This window comes from Anopheles coluzzii, chromosome 2 (genome assembly GCF_943734685.1).
Source record: "Anopheles coluzzii chromosome 2, AcolN3, whole genome shotgun sequence".
Taxonomy (NCBI): Eukaryota; Metazoa; Arthropoda; class Insecta; order Diptera; family Culicidae; genus Anopheles; species Anopheles coluzzii.
In genome coordinates, this window is record NC_064670.1 from 9,152,846 (window position 1) to 9,180,475 (window position 27,630).

Sequence of the window (27,630 nt, forward strand, 5' to 3'; positions counted from 1 at the left end):
AAGCAAACCTCCCCCCGTTGTAAAACATATAAAAATAAGTCTATCAATTTTATTGTAGAGTACAATTTGCTGTAAACATCACAATCGAGTTCCATTACATTCGCTTTCCGTGTTTCGCGCAGATCCCGCCACGGGGTGGGGCCAGGGGGGGCCACACCGAAACGCCGTAAAGTGTCGAACCGTAATTAAGAGTAGAGGTGAAGTAAAGAGCGAACACACCGTATTGTTTGTGTACGTATTTACAAAGAAATCGCTTAATTTTGAACGCAACCGCACATTGCTTTTGATTCGTGTTTGGCGAAACATGTGGCAGTGTGTTTGCTCGTGTCTGTTTCGTTGCCGCGTATTGGCTTACACTGGCTGGTGCGTAAGTTGTACAACGCTAGTAATTAAATAAATATCCTACACCTCCTCTGCGAGCAAAGGCTTCACTGCGGGTGTGCAGGCACCACCCGGCTCTTGCCATTACGCTAGACGGGGCAGTGTTGGACAGCGGCGCTGGGTTGACCATCCACGCTCTCTGTTGTAGCGGCAGTGGATGTTGGGACGATCTCCTCATTTAGCTCATTTAGGCTGTACTAAATTGTTCTACGTTGCTGAGTATTAAGTGGTAGTGTTTATAAACGGTGTGCTTTACACAAATGTTGGATCATTTTGAGCTCGGAATGTATAAAACGCAGGCAGTTTCTTCTGTTACGTGGAACACAGTCCAGGATAGGAAAATAACTAACACTCGCATACTACACCCTGGTATGAATGGCTCCACGAAAGGTGAGAACCGTTTTACGAGCATTGTTTTGAATATTGACTTGTAAAAAAGGGCTTAACACACAATCTATCTATTATTGTATAGCTTTTTTTGTTTGCTTTTTGAACATTTGTCATTCATATTCCTTCCCTCGCTTGCATCATCTCTCTTAACATAATATCGAGTCTATAAATTATTGCTCACAACAACCACACTTCACGCTTAATGCAGACACACACTCCTCGCTCTCGCGCATGTTCATTCATTCGTTCGTAGGTATTGATCGACCGTTAGTACACTACGCCACTCTACAATCCGATCGCATCTGTGATAAACCCTGATCAGATCCGGTGCCTGCGTATCGTAACGGCGCGTCAGCAGTCGAAAGGAGGTTTATTGGGAAATATCCTCATGTGGCTCACAACCGTGCGTTACCATTGTTACCCCAGGTGACCTGGTTGCGGGGCTGCAGGCGCAGCGAGTTGCGATCGTCATCCTCAATTACCGGTTCGTACGCTTGGTTCACCTGGCCAGTGACACCGTAGATTTCACCGCCGGGACCACCGTTCACGTTGAAGATGTCCTTCACGCTAACGCCAGCGTTCGAAGTGCGCGTCGGCCTCGGTGGGGCGTTATTATTTCCCTGATAACAACAACAACAAACAAGAATGATTACAATGCTCCACAACGAAAGCGATCATGGTGGAATTCTTACATTCGGCACACCCGTAATGCCATACTCGTTGTTGGCCCCGAGCGTCTGCATTTGCGACTTGCGCCGCTCCGCCATCACCGAGTTCTTGCGCACCTCCAGCGCACGGATCGTTTCGCGGCGCATCGTCATCCGGCGGGTAAGGATCGGGGTGGCGGTATTGTTCTCGTCGGCCGTCAGCTTCAGGAACCGCTTCTTGAACGCCACATCGAGCGTACCAATCTGTCGGCGCGGTTGCCGTGCCTTTTCGAGGTTCTGGATCGTGCGGCGGCGTGCGATGCGGTCCGGACCGCTGCCCGAATCATTGTCGTAATCTCCATCGATGCCTTGCAGTCGTTGCAAATTCTTGACTATCTCAACAGCGTGCTGTATAGACAAAACGTGTGCTTAGTAGTGGAAACAAGCGCTTGCAAAACGGTTTGCGCCTTACCTTGTCTATGAGAGCATCCTGCGAAAGCTCCTCCGGCTTCTTGTTGCAGGCCCAGTTGAGCTCGGTCGAGGCCAGAATGTGCGACAGTGTGCCGAACCGATGGAACATCATTGCCACAAACTGAATGATCAGAATCAGGGCGAAGAAGAACACAAACACCAGACCGATCGGTTCCAGCTGCAGATACTCCTTGGAGATGTGCACCTGCGATGAGTTCACAATGGTTATTAGTAGGGGACGACGGTTCATTCGCACCATTTTACGGTTGCTGTTAATAGGTTAGGTTAAGGTTTCACATGAGATGGTTAACACGCACGTTGTGCCCTGGGAATGCCCTTCTCCTGGCAGGCAGGCAGACCGGCTGGACATGGCCGGCAGATATGGCAGAGAGCCCAGCGCACAACGGAGGTTAGTTGGGAAGGGTTTGAACAATTTTGAACATCTTGTTAGCACAGAAATCCGAAAGAATAGAGGGTTAGGAGCACAATTTTGACTTCAAAAGTGAAACAAAAAACAAGGAAGAAGGGGACTTGGGGGATTGGTGGGGACTGGTTTGGTTTGGTAGGATAACAACAATCGGTTGGGTAATCGTTTGCGTCCATGCAAGACATAGCCATGCAGTAGTAGCGGTAATAGTAGTAGTAGAAGTAGTAGTACAGAAAATTAAGCGTCAGACTGTCACATTAAAGCCATTTCAGTTCGGCGATCCGCCCCTGAGGGAGACCGGGTAACCGGTGTCAGATTTGTGGAATTGGAGCATTGGAATTGGGTTTTGGGGAATGAAAGTTTTTGCACTTTCCGCAAGCCATGCTGTTTAGATGGCACCGACAAGGGGAAGGGATAGAACATGCATGCACATTTGGGTTTCGTTTAATTTTAGGTATCCATTTTAAGCGTGTTTTTGTGGGAAAAAAATGGAGAATGAGTTGATATTTTTACGGTCTTTTAGGCAGATCTTTTGACATCTTTGTACTTGTTTGATACTTTTTTTTGAAAATCTTTTAAAACGATTTGATCTTTCTTGTAGCAACCTATCGTCTTATCATTTTATCGCAACAGGATTTTACTCTATGTGCACAGAGTACAAATGGAGGATACTTGCAAAAAGGAATGACTGAGGGTAATGTGCAAATGAGGAACATTAAAGAAGTTGGTTAATTACAGTTTGTTTTGTTCGTTATCACTTAACAGTAATTGTGTGAAACAATGAAACAAGTATTGGAAATGTGTAACACATGCACCCGGAATGACGTTAAGAACTCCATGTTATCCATTGGTCCCGATCATCAGATTAAAACCCATTGAGTTACTATTGCAATCTCGTCCCACACGGTTCGACCACAACAAAATCGGCATATTAGATGCGGCAGGTTATCCAAAACCAAACACCCGCCCCGAACAAAAAAAAACTTCATCCATTCAAGTGAGGGAAGGGGTTCCAACTGTGGGAAGGATCAATTGCACCCGTGTTAGAATCCCGTGGTGGTGGATTTAGAAAAGGCAGAGTAGAAAACGAAACACAACATTCACCATAACCGTTGGTCAAGGAAGTCCCGGGGGGTGGGATTTTGGGGGCACAAAACCGGACAGTTTAATGCTGTTAAACAGCTGGGAACCAATGTCCCAATGTCATTGTGGGATTACGATGTGGGAGCAACGCACATAGAACATGGTAATGGAAGAAAACAACAACCACAAAGAAGGAAGGAACAAATACAACAACAAAGAAACATATGCAAAGAAACGTGAGAGCAAACCTCGGCTGTAACTTCGTCATAGGTAATGTTCGTTTTGACGCCCAGCGGCCAAATGATGTGCAGCTTGTCTTTGTTCAACTGCAGCAAGAACACGATCAGCACGAACAGTGCGTTGAACATGAAGAACGCAAACACGGACTTGTTACGCAGTTCTTTCAGGTCGACGGCGATTCTCGCCTGTTTTTTTTTGTTTGTTTGTGGTGTGGTGTGTTGGTAGCATGTTGTTGGTCGCAGTTTTGGGTTGCCGGTCCCGGGGATGCCGGATAAATTGCAGTGATGGTGGACAGTGTGTTGTGCACAGGCGTACGGTTCGCAGGTGTTGAGGTCGTTGAGGTTTATTTTTTTTATGTTGACGGGGTTGGCCGAAAGGGGTTCAGGGGTGGTGATAACCGTAGTGTGGTGGCAGTTTCGTACAGTGTGTTGGAGCGGAGTTTTGAGAGGAGAAGTTGGTGTTTTTTTTTGTTTGCGCGTGTCAGGTATTTTTGTTTTTGGAATATCCAGAATACGCAGTCCGAAGAAATGTTGTAAAATGTAAATAGTTGCCAAAGGAGAGAGAGAGAAAAAAAAACAAAAAAAAAACGAACGAAAGTTAATAAAAATGTCCCGAATGGAGACATCCGGTGGAAACCATAGCGAAGCGTGGGCATCGTCTATCAGTCTATCGAGCCCATTACAATGCTATGGTGGTCGCACCGGTGTCTCCAGGAGTTTACCTCTTGCGTGGCTTCATCATAGGTAATGTTAGTTTTAACACCCAACGGCCACTTGACGTGGATGTTGTCCTTGTTGAGCTGTAGCAAGAATACGATCAGCACAAACAGTGCATTGATCATGATGAAACCGAACACGGCGGAGTCGCGCAACTCCTTGAGATCGTGCGCAATACGTGCCTGCGTAAGGGGGAGAGAAGAGTTTATTGCGATTAGCTTCTGTCACCTTCTCTTTGGCGCTATTGCCACCGGCTACAACCAAATTTCCTCACCTGTTCCTCCTTGTTTTGATCGATCGGGTATAGGTACTTATCGATCAGGTCCTTCCAGAACTGGATCTCGGTGCTGGAAATAAAGTCCACCTCGCCCTTCTTCAGATCCGGATCCTCGATCCAGTACGGATTGGTGAGGAAGTCACGTTCATCGCGCTGCAGCGTCGAAGTCTCCGAATCTTCATCCTCATCATCGTCCTCCGTATCCTCCGCCACCGAGCCAAGATGGTGATCCTTCGACCCGGCCGACGCAGTGCGCTTGCGCGTATGATGTCCGTGCGGGTCGATGTGCTTTTCCAGATTCTCAATCTTCTTCGTAATGGCGTCCAGCGCATCGGCAATGTGAATCAGCTGCGCCTTCTCGTCCGTCGTTTTGCCGTGTGTGCAGAGCAAACAGCGGAACAGGCCCGCGATCGAGATGTCGATCGAGCCCTCCTCATCCGACCCATTCCCAACGCCACCCTGCAGGAAGCCAAGCAGCGACTTTTGCTTCGCCCGTTTGGCGGCCTCCTCGGCGTCCTTCTTTTCCTGCTCCATTTCTTTCTTCGTCTTCTTCGCTACCACCTCGCGCGTACCCCACGAGACCACGTTCAGATTGATGATGGAGTAGAGGATGAGCAGCAGGTACATGGACGGAATCGACAGCAGATAGATGATGCCGGACGCGATACACCAAAACTCTTGCGGATGCAGACAGGCCGCTATAAAGAAGGACCCCGTCATTGCTATCAGGAAAATGGCCGACGGTGAACCGATGCCGTCCTCGCCGAGCTGTAACGCGGTACCGACAATGACGGCCATCATGATCAATGCGTACACGGTGGACAGTATCTGCGCGACCAGCAGCTGTATGTTGGACTTGCAGGTGAAGCACACCAGCATGAACAGCATGATCGGTATGATGTTGTAGTAGAACGAGGTCCAGTTGTCGATCTTGAACGCGGCCACGAACGCACCCACCAACATGAGGAAAATCGTACCGGGGCCAAGGATCGTACCGCCCATCAGCATCATCTGGTAGAAGATGTACAGCAGCGAGATGTTGTCGTTGATCTTGATCGTGCGCCTGTAGTCCATCAGCAGGTCCATAATGTTGGCGATGGTGGACGGTACCCAGCGGCGACGCTGGTTGTAGAACTCGTTGAACCCTTCCGGGCAGTGGGTGTAGGCGTCCGAGGCAGCCGAGTACTCGACGCGATAGCCACGCTGCAGCAGCAGCGTACACAGCCAACGATCCTCGCCCTGATCGTACTGCACGTAGTGCCGTGCCTCGTCCGAGCGTGTCGTGTACTTGCGCATTACATTGTCGTCCATCAGACCCTTTCCTGTGTGGAGGGGGGGGGGAGGAGAAGAAGTGGTTCCAAGAAGAATTAGTACAAATCCACAGACACACACACATTCACAGTGCCTCATCACTTACCTCTGAACAGTGAAAAGCAACCAGGACTACAAAGTACACAACCGATCATGTGCTCCGTTGCCTTCTGCAGCCAATGGCCGATAGCGTACTCGAACTTCTGGTACCACACCATCGGTCCCGAGCCGATCGGATGAATACGCCCACAAGCCGCACCCAGGTTCTTATTCTTCTTCATCAAATCGATCAGCAGCGTCACGGCGCTCGGGTTAAAGTCGATATCACCGTCCAGCGTCAGCAGGTAGGTGTTTTCCGCCATCACCTCCTTACGGTCGACGGAAATCGGCAGCTCCATCAGCCGGTGGCCGAGCAGATAGTACATGTACATGACCTGAGACCAACGCTTACGGTGCCGGATGCGATCCTTGTCCTTCAGGTGGGCAATCATCTTCGTTTTACCGGGCAGCGTCCACACCAGTCGTCCACCGTACGGTGTTGGGTACTTTTTGGGCGGTCTCAATCGAATGTTGGTCTGATGCACTTCCGAGGCAGCTTCGTCGATGGTGTCGACAAGAATCTTCACGAACCGATTACACTGAATGTCCTCGTCGCTGTGGTCCGAAATTTCGAACGCGTCATCGAAGAAGATGTGCGCTGTGTTGGAGTTGGAAGAGAAACGATAGAAAAGTCAGTTAGATAGAAAGATTTCACTTGTTTGCTGACTGCGACTTACTTTCAAACTCGTAGTAATCGGGATCGACGATACGCAGATACTTCTGTGCCACGCGTCGTGCGCACTGATCCTCATCCATACGCATGATCGACTTGAGGAACACCATCATCTCCTCCTTCGTTTCGTGCCAAAGCGTGGCGCAGGCGTAGATGCGCGTGATGTGATCGGAGGACTTCACGCTCGGGCGCGGCAGGGCCGAACCGTCCGTGTGCACCGAGATCGTTTCGTAGTACTCGTCGCCCTTCTCCTTCTCGATCTCCGCCAGATCCTCCGTCTTCACGTCGGCCTGATCGTCGCGCCGGCGGTTCATCGCCATCGACTGGTCGATCAGCAGCGCGCTGTACATCGGCGTCACGAACAGCTTCTCCGTGTTGGCCAAACGTTCGCACTTGGGCGTCCAGATGTGCAGCGTGATCCAGGTTTGCGAGAGCAACCACAGCAACCAGGCCCACGCCATCTGGCGTGAGGCGAAATCGTTCAGCCGGAAGACGGGCGGACTCTCGAAGAACAGATAGTCGGGAATGGAGCCGTGGAAGAAGCACGGATCATCGTTGCGAATGCCGCACGCAGCAATGAGCAGCGAAATCGCAACCGGCACGGTTAGATTCACCGGGAAAGCGTAGCTGAAACCTTGAATAAGGATTTTGCACGCGAATTTGCCGAAAATGTAGCACAGATAGGCGGCCAATATCTGGATGATGAGCACGTACGTGACCGTGTTGTAGGCAGCATCGATATCGATCGTGTCTACCGCTTGCGCAGCTTCGACCAGATCGGGCAGGGCGGAACTGAACGGTAGAGCTACCTCCTCCACGACGATCTTGTGCGGACCGTACCCAGCCCCGAAGAGTGAGAAAAGATTGGCCACCTCATCACCGCGCACAAACAGTATTACGCTTACGAAGCAGAACAGCAGCAGAATCTTCCAAACCGAAAGGAACATGTAGGTGAAGTAGCGCGTTTGCTTCAGGTCCTCCTTCACGCGACCAAGCGATCGTACGAACGAGAAGGGGCTCTGTGGTGAGACGTAGTTTTCCCACCAGCCGCAAGATGTTAGAAGAGCTGACACTGGAATCAACCAAAGCACGGGCCGATTCTCGAGCAGCGGCCAGACGATGAAGCCGGTAATTTGGGCCGCAATCGCAGCCAAATCGACGATCGATTTTACCGCCCGTTTGCCTTCCTTGTTGGTGCGCGAAAACAGACCCAGCATACCTGTCGAGGGATGGAATGATTAACTGACTTGCTGGAAATGGTCTGGTCGTGCCTACATACCCGGTATAACACACAGACAGTTGGTCAACATTGCACCCTTGACGGAGTCCACCTCGGGCAGCACGACGAAGAACAGCAGCACCAGTCCGATCGTGTGGAACGATTCCATCAGGAAGACGAGCAGAAAGTGCGATTTGAGCGGTTTCTTCATCGACTTGAAGAAGCAGATACGCGTCGACCGGATGAAGGTGCCGATCTCGGGCACGGCGAACGCTATCATCAGCGCCCACATCCACGCTATCCGCTCCTCCTCCGGCAGCGACACGATGAACGATTTGTCCCGCGCCAGATCACGGTTGCAGTAGGTAATCTTCCGGTCGCGGCGCAACTGCGACGACATGAACAGTACGCAGCCCTTGGCCACGACGCCACCGAGCAGCACGATCACGAAGGTGATGAGGTAGGCGAAGATCTTCAGGATCTTGATCGTCAGATCGAGGCAGGCCTGGTCCGCCATCGAGCCCGTATCCTCCTTGATCGGAGGATCCCGGAAGACGTCCCATCCTTTCGTTTCCTGTACGGTGCGCTGACTGGAATTGAGGAGGGGTGAGATTAATTAGATTAATGGCGGAATTACTACGCTGATTTCACACATTAGTCGGACAATGTTATGATTGCAAAGTTGTCTCTGCAGCAGTAAAGTGACGGTGGTCACGGTTCGTTTCCACGCTCGTGTATCGAGACAGCGAGGTCACGACTTTTTTTTTGTGCGGAAATGGTTTGTTTTGTTATTGTTACGACCCAAAGTTATTCGACGTTAGCTTTGGGTGGTTTGTCATGAAGAGCGTCATGGAGCTCTACTCCAAAATATTGATGTCTCAACTTCAGCATGTCCGAATCGCATCACATCATTTCTCTAATTTCTCGTTTTGCTACTGCTACTACTGAAGTTACGTGCAATTAACCCATTTTGCTGTTCACAAGTCACTAGGCAAAAGCCTCACCACCATTGACGTTCCAAACATTCGATATCGTACTATCGAATCAACACGCACCCGTGAGCACGATACAGTAAATCACTTTCGTTTACTACAGCGTTACAAATATGCGTGCCTACCACCTGCCAACGATACTACACTGCTAGAAGTGAAAGTTTCTCCTCAAAAGGAATGCGTGTGTATCTATCCTCTCCCCCTCAAAAACAATGAATTCCCATCAATTCCAAAGACCAATGGTTTGGGCTATTGGATTGTTTATCTTTAAGGATTTAGCATACATGAGATATTCGTCCTCGTCGTCGATATCGTTGGCCACACGGCAATAGTGATGGCTCTGATAGCCGATGTAGTTGTTAGCCTCTGTCCCGTTGCGCTGCGGCTTGGGAAGTCCCGGCAGCGCCATCCCGTTCATGGCCGTCCCGCTGCCATTGCTGCTGGGCGTTGTTGGGACCGATGCTGCTGGCACTGCAGCACTGTTCACTTTCCGGTACATTCTGGTGCCATGCGGAGGGTGGCTTTCGATTGATAGCACCTATTCTCCGAATAATCTCAGTTGTATCCTTAGATAGCACAACTTCAACACAATAACACTTTCTCAAAGATACTGAGATGACGCTTAATTCAACACAGTTTCGTTAGACTTATAGCTTCCAAAGCACAAATTTCGTAGTTTTCTGAAGGCACACTGGGCACTAGTGAAGACGAGCAGGCACCATCGATCACACACCGACTTTGCACAAACCGCGAAGGGCACAAACTCGTCTCTCGTTGCTTCCGATCGCAATGGATGAGCCGGACTGAGCGCGTCTTTCGCCTGGTGGCGTTTGGCTTGGTCGGCTTTCAATTGGCACCGGAGTGTTGATTGGTCAAGCACGCCACAACAGCAGCACCACCACCACCACCACCAACACCGATCACGCCGCCGCGTCCATCCGATCACAGGGAACCGATCGAAGAAGCATGCCGTTTCGGTGGGTGACCAAAAAGTAAACGCACTTGACCATACGGTGGAAAACAAAACAAAACGCAACAAAAAACCGCGCTGCCCATCGCTAACAATCCTTCCCACTATTTTTTTTGTGTCCCACTATGTCTGCTTCGCAGTTTACTGTCGTCTTTAGCCATCCTTTTTGTGCGATTTTTCAAATCTACAACCACGTGCTGCATTCGACAGCGAGAGTGTGTGTTTAAACGCTAACCAGAGTGCAGCAGTTGTTATGTGCGCTATGCTGATTGATCGATCTATGCGGTTTGTACGCAACAACAACCATTTGGCCGGGGGAAGTTAGGCGGTGGTGAATACCCGTAGGCTCCGATCTGCACATGCGTCTGGCATTTTCTCCACACATTGTTCGACCAGGTGAAATGCTGTTGCTGTACATGCTTTCCCATCTAGTGTGCACTGAGCGTTTTAACAGCTAGCGTAACATTTGATCGGTATGTGGCAAAGGGGGATACATTTCAAACATTTTCGATGATGGGTTTAGCATTTTGTAGCATTCTAAAATGCCCATTAGGAAGTGTGACTTTGCTGAAGTATCGCAAGGCGTTTGCATGTTTTTTTTATTGCTGGCTACCCGTTCGTCATTCGTTCCGGCTCGCTTACCCTTCCCGGATACAATCGAATTTTTCAAGCCACACAACACACGTACCTTCCGACCGAAATCGGCTGCGAATGGCCGCACACGTGTTGATCAGCACGAAATTCTTCACTTCTGCTTCACTTCTTCGCGTTAAAATTGCAATATTTTTAACTGAATTCAAATTAACGCTGCTGCCGCTATGCGCTATTTTCTGCACCGTCTCGATCGTACGAGCGCGGTTACATAAAATCGCTGATCGGTGGAGCAAGTTTCGATTAAATTTTGAACGATTTCAGTTTGCCGGCAGTGTTTCTAAGCCGTACGAGTGACGTTTGAAGGGTGAGAGTGAGATCATTCGATTAAGTTTTTAAGTAACGCAATCGAACCGAACTAGTTAGCGCCGGTCTCTCCGTGGTCTCTCGGTAACGCAACGATGTAACGCAATTCGCTTGACATAATGCAATCGATTGTAAAAATTAAAAGCCAACGCAGGTTTGCACGTGTGAAGGGGGTGGTTTTGTGTGATGTGGTGCTACCGCTTCCGCTTGCTTCAAAGAGGACAATAATAATTCGCATGCCCATATCAAGCTGCAGCTCAAGCAGAAGTGAATGTGCAGTCATGAGAGTCGGAGATCATTTCTTACGTCAAACCGTGCCACCAGAGAAATGGAGGTATGAAAATTGTACACCCAGATGTATTATGTTCTGTATTCTCTAGATTTTCATCACTTCTGTTATTACTTCTCCCAAAATCTTTGAATCCAGTACGCGTCTCGTAATTGCTGTTAACAACTATTTATCACAACTCAACTACCATTACTGAACGTTACGTACAGTAGTAGTAGTAGTAGTCTTCCGTGCATTAGCACCAAATAACTATGCTCATAAAATGGCAGCGGGTCTACCTTCTCAGACCTTCTCATGCACCGTATCATCATCTTTGCCTGTAAGGGTGCAATCCACCCCTAAACCGAGAGAAAGAGCGTGTACTGAACTCTGCACTTCGGCGCGGTAACGCCTACATTCTTGGACCAGCGGCCAACGGGTCTTGGTTTGGTGGCTGTGGCTTGTTGATCAACAACACGAACCGCCGACGGTCGATCGTAAAAGTGTTGGGTGACGTTTGAATGAAGTAACAGCACTGCTAAACCCCACACACCGCAGCGCTTAAGTTGCATAACGATCGCTCTTCGAACGACCTCCGCCGCCGCTGTCCACCGCAGTCGCTCCAAATGATGATATTTATGCTATCCCACGGATTCGGATTCGGAGGTCTAAAGACGAACAACGCGGTGGTATAGTACTGCTGCATAATTGTTGTTGAATGCAGCGCCATAGCAAATGCCCGAGCAGTTGGTTGGCATAAACAGCGAAGCGAAAGAGGGAGGGCTTTGCCGAACAACAGCCAAAGTGCATCTCGCCGGCTCGCTGTTTGTGCGGGCGCTTGTTGCACAGATGCTGCTGATGGTAACAGATTAGCCCGTCGTTGTGTGGCGCCTGCAATAGCGCGGGCTGTGCAGAATGCAGAAAGATAAGACCACGCGCTAGCAACTATCTGTGTGCGGATCAGTGCTGCGGTGTGCACTGCAATGAAGATGATTGTGTGGCTCTGTTCTAGCCAAGGTGGTAGTGGCAGAAGCCCTGAGAAAGCTCACCCAAGATCCGGGTTGTGACACACTTTCTGGGTGGCTTCTTTCTGCGGCATTCCCAAACCATCACTGACAGTAGTGGTTTATGCTTTGCCCCATGCTCCCCACGCAGCACTAACACACGCAGCTGCAAAACGGCCCGGCTGCGCATATGGATGGCACACAAACCAACTGGAAGCTATCAAATCGTCAACAATCGTTTGTTTCGTGCTAGTGGTGTGGTGTATCGAAGACAGAGAGAAGCAGAAACAAAAAACAAAAAACAAACTCCGCAACGATCAAACCGAACAAGGTCGAATTCATTATGCACAGTTAAGCGATGGTAAATTCAATGAGGGGTAGCTTCTTTCTTCAGGTGCGTGATAGCCAGCAACTCAACTTGGTAGTTACGTGAGGAGAAAGCTGACATGCTGCCAAATCGTCTCATGGAACCGCGACACCACACGGTCGCCTTCTCTTGCCAATTTATTTGCTTTCGATTGTGTACTTGGGAGTTTGAAGGTAGTCCGAATGAAAGACTTCAACGTAGGGATAGACAACAAACGCGCTTGAGAGTTTTGGTTTAGGTTTGGTTGTTTTTAAATTAATTCTTAATTCTTATCGTTGTTTAGCTAAACCGTGCTAAATCATCACTTACCTTCCTCCATAGATGTCATGCGTCAAGGGCGTGCTTTCGTCGTCGGAAAAGTTGTCATCGCTCTCGTTGGGACCATTTGCCAGAGGTCGATGTCTGATAGCAGACATCTTCTCGGCTTAAGCCTCTGCAAAATGAAACAGAAAGAAAAGAAAAAGGATTATTAGTTCGCTTCCAAACGAGGATGATATTTGTTTGTTTGCTTTGTGAGCTTAGGTAAACCTGAACGATCTTAAATTCTGTTGTGGCTAACGTTTTTCGACGTTCAAAGTATACATGCGTCTGCGGAAAACAGGATTGTAGCAGCAAGCAACTGGTCAAACTAGTGACATTTACACCCCGAAAGAACCTGCTGAAGAGGGTAACTAATATCTCAATGGTGTGTGGTTTCCGAAGAGAGAAAGAAACGAAACGAAAGAAACGACTAAAAGATATTCGAGAACGTCCGGTCTAGCGTAAAGGTATCGCTTTGCTCAAGGTCATGATGGGCTGATGATGGTTTATGTATCATATATCATACCAGCAGTAGTGTTGTATTATGAGAAAAAAGGGTCAGCATTTGCTGCCAAACCGCAAATCCAATATTCTCTGCAACTTGAAAATGAATGACGACATTAAACTGTTTATAGCGTCTTGTGAGGCTTGTGAACCGGCTCATAGTTAATTGTGTTCCAAAACAAGCCAATAGATCATTTCAATCAAGCTCAGCGCACAACATTGTTGCGAAAGAAAATCACTTTTGCCGCTGTGAATAAGGGCAGAGTTACGGTAGCCGAATTTTAAGAGCTATGGCTCCAACAAAAAACTAAAGCGTTACATTCCAATAGTCTCAATAGCCTAATCCACCTCAAGCACCACCACTTCAATCAGCCACACCTTTTCCTTATTAATAACAGTGTCGTTCGTTGCTATCACACACACAGAAAAAAGGTAGAAGCCTGCATGACTTTCAAGAAAACAAGTTCCGTGCTAGAAATAACATAAACCAAACCCATTGCCACCGGGATCCATTTTGCGCGTCTGGTTGCGGTCAGTATTGTAAGGTTTGCCCAAAGCCTCAAACGCCATTTGGGGCACAGTAAATCTTTTGCTATCGCTAAAAGACCTCCTATCCTTTTGGCGAAGGTACGCGAGAGAATGGATTGGATACGATTTAACCCATTGCTGCGTTGCTGGCTGGCTAGTGACTCATGAACCTATTTCTCTTGACTACAGGGCGGACGAATAGATAGACGAATAGTGCTATGGCGACGCCAAAATCCCACGCAACGCGCCGTTGTTAAACCTAACGAGCTGTGAACGGGCCTAACAAATCCGTTCCCTTTTTGCCAACGATCAACGAATAATTGATCGACATCACACGCAGCTGGTCAACCGTTTCGGGTCGTTCATTGCTCTTCTTAAGCATTGGAGCGTTGTTTTGTGAAAAATGTTCTTTTCGGACCAAACCAAACCAAACACACCGGACCTGACCGGTCATCATCCGTCCTACCGTGCTAATAATTCATTCGCATCGGAAGGGAGGTGAACGTTGGCGGTGTCGTTGTCACCGTGTTGTACCTCCCCGAAACCCGATCAGGAAAAACCTCCGTCACACAATGAACGGAACAAGAAGTGTGCTAACTTCCTACTTCCGAAACTGAGGTGAACAGAATCGCCCAATTACGCCACTGAGAATGGGGTTTTGTGTGTTCCGTCCCGTTTAGCATTTGGTGTGGCTGGCCGTCGTGAAGATGCTGTGGTGGGTTGAACTTGAACCTCGGGTTTGAACCGCATTGAGCAAAATGCGGGGGGGATGTGGGTAGTAGATTTTGGCTGGCATAAAACAACGATGAGAGTTGCACAGAATAGAATGGAGGTTATGGGTGGAATGCGGTAGAGCTGCCTCTGACTGACGGGGGGAAAAGGTTGAAAAGGTAATGTAAAGAAAGTTAAAGACATGTGTGGGTCTCATGAACAGTTCGGGGTGGAGAGAAGCTAAAAATGGTAAACTGTTTTATGATGTGCTGTTTTGTCTTTATTGTATTATGTAGGAGTTTTCGATCAAAGAGAGAGTGCTGTAAACAGTAATTTAGTTGTTGACTGTATCTTGGATATTAAATTTTGTCTATACAATTCCTTCAGATTTAGCAAGCAACTCCTCCTGCTGGACGCAACAAACTCCCAATCAATTCCTTCACGCCCTCAACCTTTTTTGTGATTTGTATCGTTCAGCCGGCCGCCAGCTGGCCAACAACACTCCAACGCCACCAGAACCGGTTCCACCGGCAACGCAGGAGGACCGAGAACAACGCCCGGCACAGAACACTTCCTCCTTTCTCGTGCGCTCATTGTACAAAAATGTGAACGGCCGCTACAAAAAAAGTCGATTCCCTTTGCCTGAGGATCATGCTCTCGAAGTGAGATTTATTTGCACCCCAGCAGTAGACGCGTGCGGCGTACGCCTTGCCAGCCGTTGAACTCACCGTTCTGCACTATTCTTGCGTGTTTCACTTTCAGGAAGTGGACGTGTGCAGTGGACGATCAGCACATTCTGATCTTTAAATGTCAGTAAACTCATCCCAACCCAAACGCCCAAGCTTTGACCTTCACTCGGCTGGCTTGCTGGTCTGTGCGTGCAGAGTTGCGACACTGTGTTCGGTTTAGGGTGGTGCTTAATTTCAAGCCCAAGCCATGTCCAACCGATGTCTGGAAGTCTGTAAAACAAGAGATACCAAGTCCTTTCAGAGGTGGGTTTTTTCTTGCTGCTTCGCATTCCTCTTCGGTAGGCTAAAGCCATTAGTCAATCGATCGGTACAGGAAACCGGCGATCACTGTTGCAGCAGGCAGCAAATGCGAAGTTCGACGACCAGTACACACGGTCCTGCTGCTTATCGGTGATCAGCGAATAGGCAACATAAATTGCGGACAGGCAAAATACGAAACCGAAGAATAGTACAGCGAAACATAATTCTACGCGGGCTAAAACGTTGAGAGTTGACTTTTAGCCGTATAATACCCTTTCCTGCTATGTCCTGCAGTCGTAGTTGTCTGCTGGTTGGAGTTGGTTGGACTAAAAGATTTACCGGTGATCATTCGACGAGATCTCCCGGCCCATTGCTTATTTCTTGCTGCCCATTCTGCCGTCCGATCTTTCCCCCTTTTCTTACTTTTAAATGTACAAACGAGGTCGTTCTGCTCGTACTTCTACAACGAACAAAAAAAACCGAGGCAAAACGCAACCAACTCGATCGCTGTCAATCGATTTATACTCCTTTTTTTATAAATGTACCAGAAGTGCGCACAGTTTTTTTTTGTTGTTGTTACCCTCACACATTTGCGCTAACCGCAGCAAGAGAATGGCAGATATAATTTAGTTTGCCGCGGTTTAATTTTTTTTTGTTGCACCCTCGATCTGCGTCACTTTGCCAACTTCCTTGGGGTTGCTGTGCTGTGCTGCGCAATCCGTACCGGGGCCGGGGCGTTGCGATCGCGCCGTTGTCATGCCGGCCAGATCAATATGCAACCGAAGCGGGGTTGGGTCAATTAAAATGGTGCCACGTCGCAACGGCACCTCTCCCCGCCTGCGCTTCGGCAGCTCCGTGCAGTCGGAGCAAAAGGAGCGTGTGGTAGGTACGTGTGCTTGCTCTTACGCTCTGGATAGGATGCTGACTTTCGATTTCTTTAGCTCTCCTGTACACAACATTTGCATTGTAGCTCGCGGAGGCTTCGAGGTTGTGGAATGTGGAGGTGAAGGAAGTGTTCAGTTTAATTGGAATGTGGTTGTGTCTGATCCTTAAAGAGCCGTGATAAATGGGGCTAGTTTTAAGGAACAGGAAAAGGAATCATGTTACTAATAGGAAGAGTGTTAAATGATCATCTAGCGTTTTGTAGATTGGATTTTAAAAATGTCGCTTAACTATGTCGCTTTACTAGTCATGATAACTACGGGGGAAGGCTGTTGTAAATGAATAATGGTTAGCACATTAGCACTCTACTTGTTATATATGTGATTCCGTGCAGTGAGATACATAGTAGGACACTGCTTGATGTATAATTAATGTATTCTGCATCTTCGCTAAGGGCGAAGACACATTAATCAAACAGCTCCTTCCAGTACTGTCCGATCGCAAAGGGAGAGTGTGGAATTTACTTAAGTTACTGTCCGTTGCTACTCCCTCTTTCTTACTATTCAATAGTATTCGTAAGATCCGACCCGCACCACGTCATGCTCTGGTGTGCAGTGTGTGATCAAGATCGGCCCAAGCGTTGCGGACGACCTTGTCTTCATATTTTGCACGCTCTGTTGGCCCAGGGGGCCTTTCGCCTGCACTGTGTGAACTCCCAATGAAGGGAGGTTCTCAACCTTAACGCTTGTAGCCGTACGCCCGTTGGAAGTTGCAGTCAGAAAGTAGTCGAAAAGCGCTACCCAACCCAACCTTTGCCATGTCCAAGCCCTCGAAGCAACCGAACTGGTTTCTTTGTTGGCAAAATGGTCGCCTCTTTGCAACGTTTAAGTGCGTTCAGCGCAACTCCTTCACGAATTTAAGATCACAAACAGTAGTACTGGTGGTTGTTTCGGGTAGTTTTGAATTATTTGCTCCATCGAAAATACAAACACATCAAAACTTTAGAGCGACATCATCATTAAGTCGTCATAATCTCGTTCAACGAAAGGCGCAGCACCATCAAAGACGGTGTCAGACGATGAGGTGCAAAAAGAGTGCCCAAAATGTCAGCATTCATCTGCGTCTTCTAAGGTTTTAGACGCACCGACAGCACACCGTTTGTTAAGGTGAGTGTAAGAGCACACACAGACACACCGGTTGCATACGAAATTATGTCTTCCGGAAGGTTACCCATCGCGGGCCCTAAAGCCTCAGCATGCATTAGGAAGAGCAGCAGCGGATCGTGGATACGTCATAAAAGAGCAATTTGATGAGCACGATTTCCATTTCGGGCTTCTTTGGTTGTGTTTTTGCTGACAGGTTTTATGTCTTCTCGGACGGTAGGCGAGGGGTCGTTCTAGTGCACTCCGTAGGCATGGGAATTGCGGCGATGACCTCCGCTGGTCCGAACCTAGCAACACACGTAGCAACAAATGCTCTCTTCTGCTGCACGTACGCAAGATGATTAGGATCTCTGCTCGCTAGGCAACATATTGCGTGAGTGTTGCGTGTTGGGCGGCTCTATTTCGGAAACGAAGTGTATTTCGTTTGATGAGTAACCATACCGCAGACACGTTTCACTCTAGGCAAGAAGTGTGCTTTCTTTTAGAAATAGAATAATTCATAATTGGATAAAGCTTATTCACTACGTTGTAGTCTTTGCAATAACGGCTTCTGATCATGCAACCTGAGCGCGATAGCGTCACTATAGCCTTTAGTGTTGATATCTTAGTTTTGAACAAAAAACTAGTACTGCTAAAGCCTAAGTAGAGCCCAGCCAGCTGTTCAAGTTGGTCGACAAGACACTAAACAACTCAAAAAAAGGATCGTAAAAAAAGAAAGAAAACCAACGTCAAGCCAAGCTACTAGGGGACAAGCGTCTCGGGCGTGTACTGGATTAATTTCCTCACTCACGCCTCGAACCCAAGTGGAGTGGTCAAACCAGTTTTCTAGTTTCGTCCGGACTTGGCTCGGTCCGGCTGCCCTCTGCTGGCTTGAGCCATTTTTGCTACGCTTCGAAACCGATCGCTCACGAAAGCGATAAAGGAAACAACTTTTTCTTTCGTTTCGCAGGCGAACGAGAGAGCCCATGGTACACAATCACCACAACGGGCACAACGGGCACAACGGGTAAGCAACCCCAAACCGGCCAACGTGTCCGTTCAGGTGAGGGGGAAGTGAGTCTTATTCGCCAATGTTGCTGCTATAGCACGAATAAAAAGGTTTCAACGTCCAACGTATTGGGCTGAACGTTGGCGGAACGCTTGGATCGCATGTTTACGGAGAGTTGCTCCATTTGCTTAACGGCAGCAACGGCAGAACTTGCTGGACCGTAGTTTTGAAAGTAGTTTTCGGGTACATGATCAACGCCTACAGGAAATGGAAAGGAGTAGTGTACACGTTGTATAAATACAAGTATTTGCTGTCCAATATCGTTCCTAATAGATGATAAATATTGCAAATTTCCTGGCAAATGATCTTTAAGGCTAGCAGAATGTTTGCCCAGACTGTCATTAGAAAGGGCTTAGTTTCGCTTAGTTGCCATTCATCAACATGCTCTGACCATTGTATTACAGTTTTCCTAACGATCCTCTCCTAATGACTGTACAAAACCACCTTCCTCGGGTATTCAGATTTCGCGTGCCTACTGCTAACATGACGAGCTGTGATGATCGTCACGATGATGGAGCGCATTGTTCGCGCGCAATACCGTTAGAAGTGACTGTATGTTACTGTAACACATTGTTACGGGCAGTAACATTAGACTTGTGTGCGCACTGCCCCATTGCATGGCCAAGGAACGGATGCCGGATCCTCGCGACTCCATTTGGGTCAAGGTTGATGATCGTCGTAACGGCATTTGCGATCATTCTTAATGGTTCTGTTATCTAGCACCTGTACCGGACGTTAGATCATTAGTATTGCATGCTGTGCTTGGGTAGTAGTAGATCGTTAAGACACGTCAGCAGCACCTCTGGCGGTGAATCATGTTGTTCAATGTTCAATGTTTGCTCCAAAACAGTTGCCATTTCACTATCACTGATGATCTTGAAGTTTCTTCGCCAAAAGATGCTTCTTTTTGTTGTTGTTGGAATCAACCATCTTTTCGTCTGTCCCATCACGGCACGAACCAAGCGTGTTTGGTCAGGCATGAAGCAAACGGATCGAAACCAAAACTTTGTTTTATCGCGATTAAGCCCACTGAAGATGACCAGTTTCAGGGCCGCAGCATTACCATCGAATGGTGATGAACCTGTTTCCCAGCCGAAAGTTTATCTGTCTGTGTGTGTGTGTGTGTGTGTTTGATCGTAAACACGCTGGACCACCATCGCAAATATCATCGCAACCTAGGTGGCACGACGGTCCGATCGAATGTCGTAACGCACTGTGTTTGGCTATCTTGCTGTCGTTTCGTAGCAGCAGCAGCAGCTTCCGTGGAAAACGAAAGTGAACCTGACCAGCAAAACAAAACGAAATAACACATAAAAAACTGATGTGATAAACTCATCTGGAAAGGAAGCGGACGAAACCGGAAGATCGATCGAAAACGGGATGAGCGAGATTGGGATCTTCAAGTGAAAACGGAAAAACGGAACGGAGAAAGCCACCACCACTGCCTTTTGTGGGCGTTTGCGGCTTTTTCTCCGCATTTTCTTCGCATTTTCCACCCATTGGATCACAGTTCACTGTTGTTCATTTTGCACATTGGGGGAGAGTGTGTTTGAGTGTTTGCCGTAGCGATCAACCGGATGTTACACAGGGTGGCACAGACACATCTTTGCATCAATGGCCGTTTGTTGACCTTTTGCAAACGCTTCCATATTTACATTGGCAAACAACGTGAGGGCGATTAAATGTATCGCAAGTGATGGGTGGAATCACTGTAATGGAGCAAACAGCTGGAGCGAGCTGGTGGTGAGGTTTGAGATTGCAGATTGAGCGTGAAAGACTCTTAATGTTGTTTTCCTGGTTAATGATGCACCTTTCAATGCCGATTGATTGGAAAGGACAAAGCATCATACAAAAGGGGAAAAGACAGTTTTATTCTCCGAAGATCTAAACGCATTTATAAGATTGTGAATTGATCAAACTAGGCAATAACGTGATCTCTGGATGTAAAATAAAACGCTGACATCTTAACAATTCAAAGATATAGCTCCTAATTTCAATAAACGCGATACCAGTCATGAAGCAGCATTTTTTGCTCCAAAAATGGACCATCATTTCTGCTTCTGTCTCCCTAGCGATACATCCTTCGCCTTGAGCGCTCTCACCATCATTACTGTGCTGCGTCTCATTAAAGCTGACCAGCAAGCATTTGAATACAGCTTACCATACACCCACCATCATCATTATCCTACCCCAGTAGCAAGGTCACGCGGAATGCTGCATTGTTTTAAAGGCTTCTGCTCCCAACGACGGAAACCCTCAACCGCGCTGCCGTTATGGTTATTAGCCGTTTTGGGCACCTCAGCATTCAGCTTCCATCAATAGACTGGCAAACGCCATCGCCGTGGTAACGCACGCAAATGACACGCAAAACAAATGGCGTGGCAAAATGGTGTTACACATTACCGGCATAGCTCTCACCCGGGGCCAGGCTAGACGGTGGGCAGGGCAGCAGCCGTCTAACATGCTGGACAGCATTTTATTTGCGTACCGATTCAGCGCACAAATTGCACAATCCGCCACGCCACGCAAGCGCGAGGATTCTTTGAGCGATTGTCTACGCGGCGGCTGCTAGACCAGCCCGTGTGTGCGTGTGTGCCGGTCTGTCTGTCGCCCATTCATCAGCACATAGACCTCGACTTTTGGACACTGTCATGTTTTTTTTCGTCTCACTCTCTCTCTCTGTTGGCTCAACTTTCCAAACGGCCCAAAACAGTGGAATTTTGTTTTCGAATGTTAGCAGCCTCTTGCAAACTTGCGGGCAAGGGTCTGTGGGAGACTGTGTATGAGCGTTTAATTTTAATAAAAAATATCCCCCCATGATTGTACAGCGCGGTAGAGTGTTCAGCATTGACGCTGATGTGTTACGGTCAAATCTATGCAGTATGAAGAAGAAGAAGAAGGCTAGAGGGGAAAGAGCTCCCCAAGACTTGCGGTCGATGCTGAACCGATCTTGAAGAGCTCTGTGGGGGGGCTTGCAGAGGCAATTCAATCTGATCGGAGGTCACTGGATCTCGTTTCGGGTGGGGTCAAGACGGGTTTGGCACAAATCAATTCTTCAAACCAACCTTCATTACTCACACACGCACGCTGCTTGGAAGCGATCGTCAGCATTCACCTCAAGATCGTAGAACTTTCCTTAAGCAGGGTATGCATGTGTCGAAAATTTGCACCCATCTTACTCAACATTCAGATTACAGCATTCAGCAGTGTGCTGTTGATCAGCAGCCCACACTTATTGTAACAAAACATGAGGCACAATACATTATATCACTCGTGAGAATCGCAAGCACTGTTCAGAGCACCACCACCACTGGTGAAGACAAAAGTGTGAACTTTGGCTCTGGCAGCGACTGCTGTGAAGTGATTTGTGTACTGCCCTAGGTCCCAATATGTGCCCGATTAGCGTAACAAGATGGCTAACACAACGGGTCTGTTTCTGTGGAAAACTTAAGACACTACTTCTGCATTATCTTACTCATTGTGTCTATGATCTCTGATGATTATATTTAGAAGAAATCTCTCCAACAGACGATGATCGCCACCTAAATCCTTACCCTTCCGACCATTGTCCGCCCTTTCTGGCAGCATAATTACATGCGTGAATGAAAAAGGCACTCAAACGGAGGAGGGCGTACCTCTCAGCGTACCTTATAATAAGGGAAAATTTCTTTTCCTACGAAAATTGCATCCCTCTAGTCGGCAGTCAATACAGTCTGAATGGGGATGGAGCGGGTATTTCGTCGAAACGCATCCAGGCCACCGAGCGCACTAATCATCGCCTGTTATTGTTATTTCTAATCGAGAGCGTAATTGTGCGGGATTGATGCACTCCCCGGGCTTTTGGTTTTCGTCGCTTCTCTGTTTCGCTTCCAGCAATCAATCTATCGCGGGAGGCTACGCGTGCTCCAAGGGAAAGCGGTGCGTGAAAGCGCGAGCTGCGCACGCGCACTCACATGCTCTCGGGCGCATCAGCTGGCGTATTATGTTGCAGACGTTTAATTTGTTTTCTATTTTTCTATGAAGCTTCCTTTGCGTTACCATAAAGGTTGGTGAGGCTTCAATAGACATAGTTTTGTGGAAAATTGTGGATCTAAGAGTAGTTTGAAGGAGAGATTGAGACTTATCACTCAATGTTGTTATTTTGTTTTAACTCACTCGCCTAACTATCTTGATGAAATGTTTCTTTACTTAAGCGTTGAGCACAAATTGAACTGTTTTGCTATCACTTGAAGGCAGATTTATTTTCAGTCGCACGAACAACTGAGAGCACAGGAAAAACGCCTCCAACACTGTGTACACTTTTGCTTTGACTGACAAAACCCCTATTGCTCGGCATTGTGCCGAGTCGAGTATGCCGTAGTAATGGGTGCTTCTTCCCAATTTCTCGCCTTGTTTCACCCAAAACAAGCGCTTCATTGATCTCAAACAAATGCTCTATTTACACAACACTTGAAGAAACCTGGATTGGGATGTATCACGCTTCATACGACCCGGAACCAATCAATGAAAGATGCTGTATACCGATCGCGATACCTTGAAACGATTCTTACTAATTTTCCTAAATTCCACGAATTTACTAAACATACTAAACACTGATCGTGAACCATTTTCTTTCATCCCCTTGCGATCACGCCAGTTTGGTTTGTTTGTTTGCATTTGTGTGTGACTTTGTTTTAGCCCGCTTTCCACCACAACCGATTATCCAACATCTCTCACTGGTGATGCTGTCACCTGTATTTTAACAAACTTCTCTCTTCTCATTCACACCCGTTGCGGTTTACCGTAACCTTTTTCATCGGGTTTCACTTTCGCATTTTCGGAACCGTTTTGAAAACCGGCACGGGGAAGAAGTTTCCACCGTTCCGTCCCGTCTCGCGCGCTTAGGTCGACGATCTGTTGCGCGCGTTCGCGTTGAACCATCTTTATCCACTTTCCTACGATTCCCTGCGCGATTCACCAGCTCTCTTCTTTCTTTATTGCTTTTCGCATATTTTAGCTCCCCAGTTTTGCTGCGTGTGGCTGTGTGTGTGCGTGAGGCTGTGTGAAATGATTTTCACTTTTCAAATCTCCATCAGGAGGAGCAGCGGACTGCCGAGCGGACCGTGTCGGCCCAGTGCGGCGAGCATGTCTCTTACGATCATTGAAGTTTTGGCCTACTTGGTGGCTGGAAATCACGCTACTCGTCTGACGGTGAATAGCAAGAAAATGCCCCCAACCTGACCTGTCCTAACTTTGGAGGTCGTTGATTCGTTGTCTTCTCTTAGAGTTGAAGGGATTATTACTTTGCAATGATCCATTTATCAATGTTCGAATCTTTGCACCCAATTCCTTCTTCCACATGATCCCAGTCCACAACCATAAGTATAAAAGTAAAAAGGAGCTTCGGCTTAAATTATTGCAGATTGCAGGAACGTTACATTGCCATTAGTACTTTCAGAAAGAGAGAGAAAGACTCCCTCATACATCGGGTTCAATGGCAGCTTGCTCCACACAAGCTAGGTGCGATATTTCTCCGTACATGCAAAAAGGCCTTCCCTTTCCTTTCCCCCCAAAAAAACGCCCCTCTTGGCCAGTTTTAGAAACAATTTCACTTTTCTAGCAGCGTTTCATTTTCGGCACATTTTCACTTGTTTCATGTGTTTTTGGATTTAATGGGCGGATTCGATGCTCAATCCACTGCTTCTCGGTGGATGAGGGGAGTGCTGCTGTGTGGAGTTTACTGACGCCGCCCCGGCGGCCCATTATTTGTAATTGCCGTCTGCCGCGTGCCGGTGAGAAGAAAGTCGCGTCCTTTCTCTGCTGCACGGTGCCGTAATTGGAGGCTTTGTGGAGGCTTTTGAGGTTACTTTGCACTGCACACGCCAAAAATCCCTTTTTAAAAGAGTTTGACGTGTTTGAAGCATTGAAGCGGTGTGCATGATCGTTGGTCTAAGAAGAGGAGAGAAAAAAAGAAGAAGCACCCGTTCTCAACAGAATTCCAAACTGTCTTTGTCCGTGCATCCTTTAGATTGTGACGAAATACAAGCAGACCTTAGTAGAGGAAACAAAGTAGACGGTGATCGTTATCCATGTCGATCCACCCTTTGGCTTACAGCTTACATGCCATAAAGCCTTGAGAGCGCCAATCGGCGCACAAGAAGGTTATGGAGTTAATAAAATTCTTACGACCCGGGTCTGTTCCAACTCGCACCGTGATCACCACTTGTGATCGTTAACGATCGGGTTGAATTTACATGCAAAAAATGGTCCAGTCTTGTAAGAAAAAAAACGACGTGCAATGGGCCCACAACAGCACAGCCGAGTACGCGTTGGGCCTGAAAGAACAGACCGATTGAAGCAATGCCCGTACGACTAAGCCCTGGACAGTAACGGCAGCGTCGAGTAGGGCCTTGCAAGTGTGAAATAAAACCAATGTTTCAGGCACGCTTGTTTTTTTTTGCATGCATGCATGCTTCCAACGGTAACACCCTCCACCCAAAGCTCCACCCAAACGTGTCGAATTTCGAAGGCCTTCGAATGGCCCGAGGCGCTGGCGTAGAAATCTTAAGCCACCACCGTTACACGCGAAAACCTCGTATGAATTTGACATTCTGGGTGATTTTGTTTCTTATGTGTTTTGCTTGCTCTCCGCCACGTGTGTGCAAGCGTGTGTGAGTGTGCGTATGTGCACCAGAAACAATAACCATTTAAGCTCGAACCGGAGCAACCGGAGCGAACAAAGCCGAAAACGCACGTGGTTGTGGTTGATCGCGTTCTGATTGGTGCAAGACATGCGAGACAACCACCGCACGCCCGTGGTGGCGTTGATTGTTGAACCACGGGTTGCTGTTGGGCGTCGAGCGTTGGGGTTGTTTTCCCCTTCGTTTCGACAAGCAAATAGAAACAGAGCAAAATAATTAAAAAACAACAACGCGCTTATGGGCAATTCGAGGGCAAGATGGTGTGGCTAGTGTGTAAAGTGCATACGCATTATTTTGCATGTTGCATGTCGGTTGCAGGCAGCGTTTATGTACCTAAAGATCGTTGTGCAAACCGTGCACTAGAAGAAGAAGAAGAAGAAGAAAAAACGGAACGAAACCATTATGGATTTCCACCGGAAAATGTACATCCGTTTCGTTGTGAGTGTTGTGATTGCTTCACTGAAGGGTGGGCTGAACAACACACTGTGGCTGAGGGTAAGGGTAGGTGGCTAAGAACAATGCATGATATTGTTTTGACAGCTCGAACAGCGAGGAAATTGGTTTGTTGCAACTCCAAACGTTGGTTGTCTGTCCATATTCCGGAAGGATATTGGGAAATCGGCGCACTGCAACAGCGTTGCAGAACGCATGGCGTTTGCGCAAGCCTTCGCAGTGCGTAAGTAAGCACTACTTGAACGAAAACTTCTAATTAAAAGGAAACAAATAGTAAAATTAAAGAAATTTCAATTATTTTGGACGTTATTTTTCGAAAACAAAATTAATAATTATTAAAATGAAAATACTAATTATTAAAATTAACTTCATAACATCATTGAGCTTTACACGTTAATGAAAAATCGCGTATAGTAACGCAATGAACGCGTAATATGCTACGCATGAGCTTTTTTTCGTTATCTTTCGTTAAGGCATAGTGGAGTGTATTTTAAATCATCGTCATACAAACCAGAGACTGGGTGAGACAGTTTTGTTTTGGTTTGTTTTCTTTTCTTTTGCAAAATTTGTCAAGCTCTAGCGACCAAAGCGTGATCAGACAGCGTGAAGGAAGGAAAGGTTTGTTTTGATAGTGGTGAGTGGGTCTTACGAAATGCCGGGACGAACACAGTAATTTCATAACATTAACTAATACATGTTATGAGGGGAAAGCATTCAATGAAAATTGTCGTTCTATGAGTGAGCTTTTATCAAGGTTCGAATGATTGCACCCTATTCCTTCTCGCTCATGACGTCAGTGTGTTTAAGCATAAGCATATAAGAAAAAAAATGGGGCTTTGGCCTAAATTATTGCAGATATCGTCAGAAAAATACGTTTTTTCATTCATTTCTTATGGCCTTGAGCTAAAAAAAACGGTTTGCTGAATATCAAGTCAAAAGCTTATGTACAAAAGGGCTTCTCCCACCTCCTACGCAAACAACCTTGATTGTTTGGGTTATTTTTACTTGACTATAATAAATTAAATTTGATACACACAACAACAAAAAAATCCCTCTCAAACTTACCTACAAACGGCTCCAGTCAACAGTTGATCACTCCAGCCCAGCTGTCTGCTCCAGCTTCTTATTCAGCCTGCTTCAGCCTGCCCTTTTACTGCAGCTGCTGCACGGTACTGGGGGAGGGGGATTATGCCGCCTGCCTTATCCAAAAGCCGCTCAATGCCGAAAATCAACCCTCCGTCCCAGCGCTCTGTGGCTCTCTTGTGCTGTTTTCTTCCACTCTCGATCTCCTTACACGCTCGGCTCAGCCGTTATCTTACGCAACCACTGAACGGCGGCCCAATCATTGACGACGACGACGGTTCGGTCGACGCACACTACCTTTCACCAGAAGCGCAACGAAAATATTGACACAAAAAATAAGTTAAACATTTTACACACAAAAAAAGTATATATATGGACATAAAATAAAAATAAATCGAAAGTCTTAACCGATCAGTATTGCTAAGTGTGTGAAACTTTTAAGGGTCTATCGATTGTCCGATTGATTGATTTTGGATTTTGGGCAATGGAATATAAAGATGCAAAAAAGAATGTTTTTTCCCTTCATTTTCTCTGTACTTCGCGAGAGAAATATTTGGGGTTTGGCCGCATTTTAAACTGAGCTACGACTGTCTGCATCAAGGTATCGTATCTTCAGCCCCGATATCGAATAGAAATATGTATGCAGTTTAGCTGCATCAGCCACCTGGTAGGCCACCGTCAACCAACCACCAGCGCACGGGACACATGGGCATTATGTAGCAGCTACCTTCAAAGACCTTCGCAACATTGGCCACTATTTCGATTGCCCACTCATGTACAAGCACACACACACACGC

At 47.3% G+C, this 27,630-nt stretch overlaps 1 protein-coding gene across 4 annotated transcripts; it reads right to left on the minus strand.

Moving 5' to 3' along the window:
• Positions 1-17: 17 nt before the first annotated feature.
• Positions 18-26,866, minus strand: LOC120953477 (chitin synthase chs-2). Of its 4 annotated transcripts, none has more exons than XM_040373421.2 (10): positions 26,816-26,866; positions 12,802-12,925; positions 7,995-8,524; positions 6,720-7,934; positions 6,050-6,640; positions 4,630-5,954; positions 4,361-4,537; positions 1,891-2,094; positions 1,464-1,826; positions 18-1,391 (listed from the first exon to the last, which is right to left on the minus strand). In XM_040373421.2, exons 2-10 carry the CDS (start codon positions 12,906-12,908, stop codon positions 1,167-1,169), a joined length of 4,737 nt encoding a protein of 1,578 aa, XP_040229355.1. In that variant the 5' UTR covers positions 12,909-12,925; positions 26,816-26,866; the 3' UTR covers positions 18-1,166. The 4 variants fall into 4 exon arrangements, with proteins under 4 accessions (XP_040229355.1, XP_040229357.1, XP_040229354.1 ...); XM_040373423.2 differs by lacking the exon at positions 4,361-4,537 and adding an exon at positions 3,648-3,824 and having other exon boundaries at positions 26,816-26,859; XM_040373420.2 differs by lacking the exons at positions 4,361-4,537; positions 12,802-12,925; positions 26,816-26,866 and adding exons at positions 3,648-3,824; positions 9,211-9,710.
• Between the last annotated feature and the right edge of the window lie 764 nt (positions 26,867-27,630).

Coding starts and splice junctions, on each gene's coding strand:
- LOC120953477 (XM_040373420.2), bottom strand. CDS start 9,425: ATGTACCGGAAAGTGAACAGTGCTGCAGTGCCAGCAGCATCGGTCCCA. Junction 8,525..9,210: donor GACGAGGACGAATATCTCAT/GTATGCTAAATC, acceptor CCTCAATTCCAG/TCAGCGCACCGTACAGGAAA. Junction 6,641..6,719: donor CGATTACTACGAGTTTGAAA/GTAAGTCGCAGT, acceptor ACTCCAACACAG/CGCACATCTTCTTCGATGAC.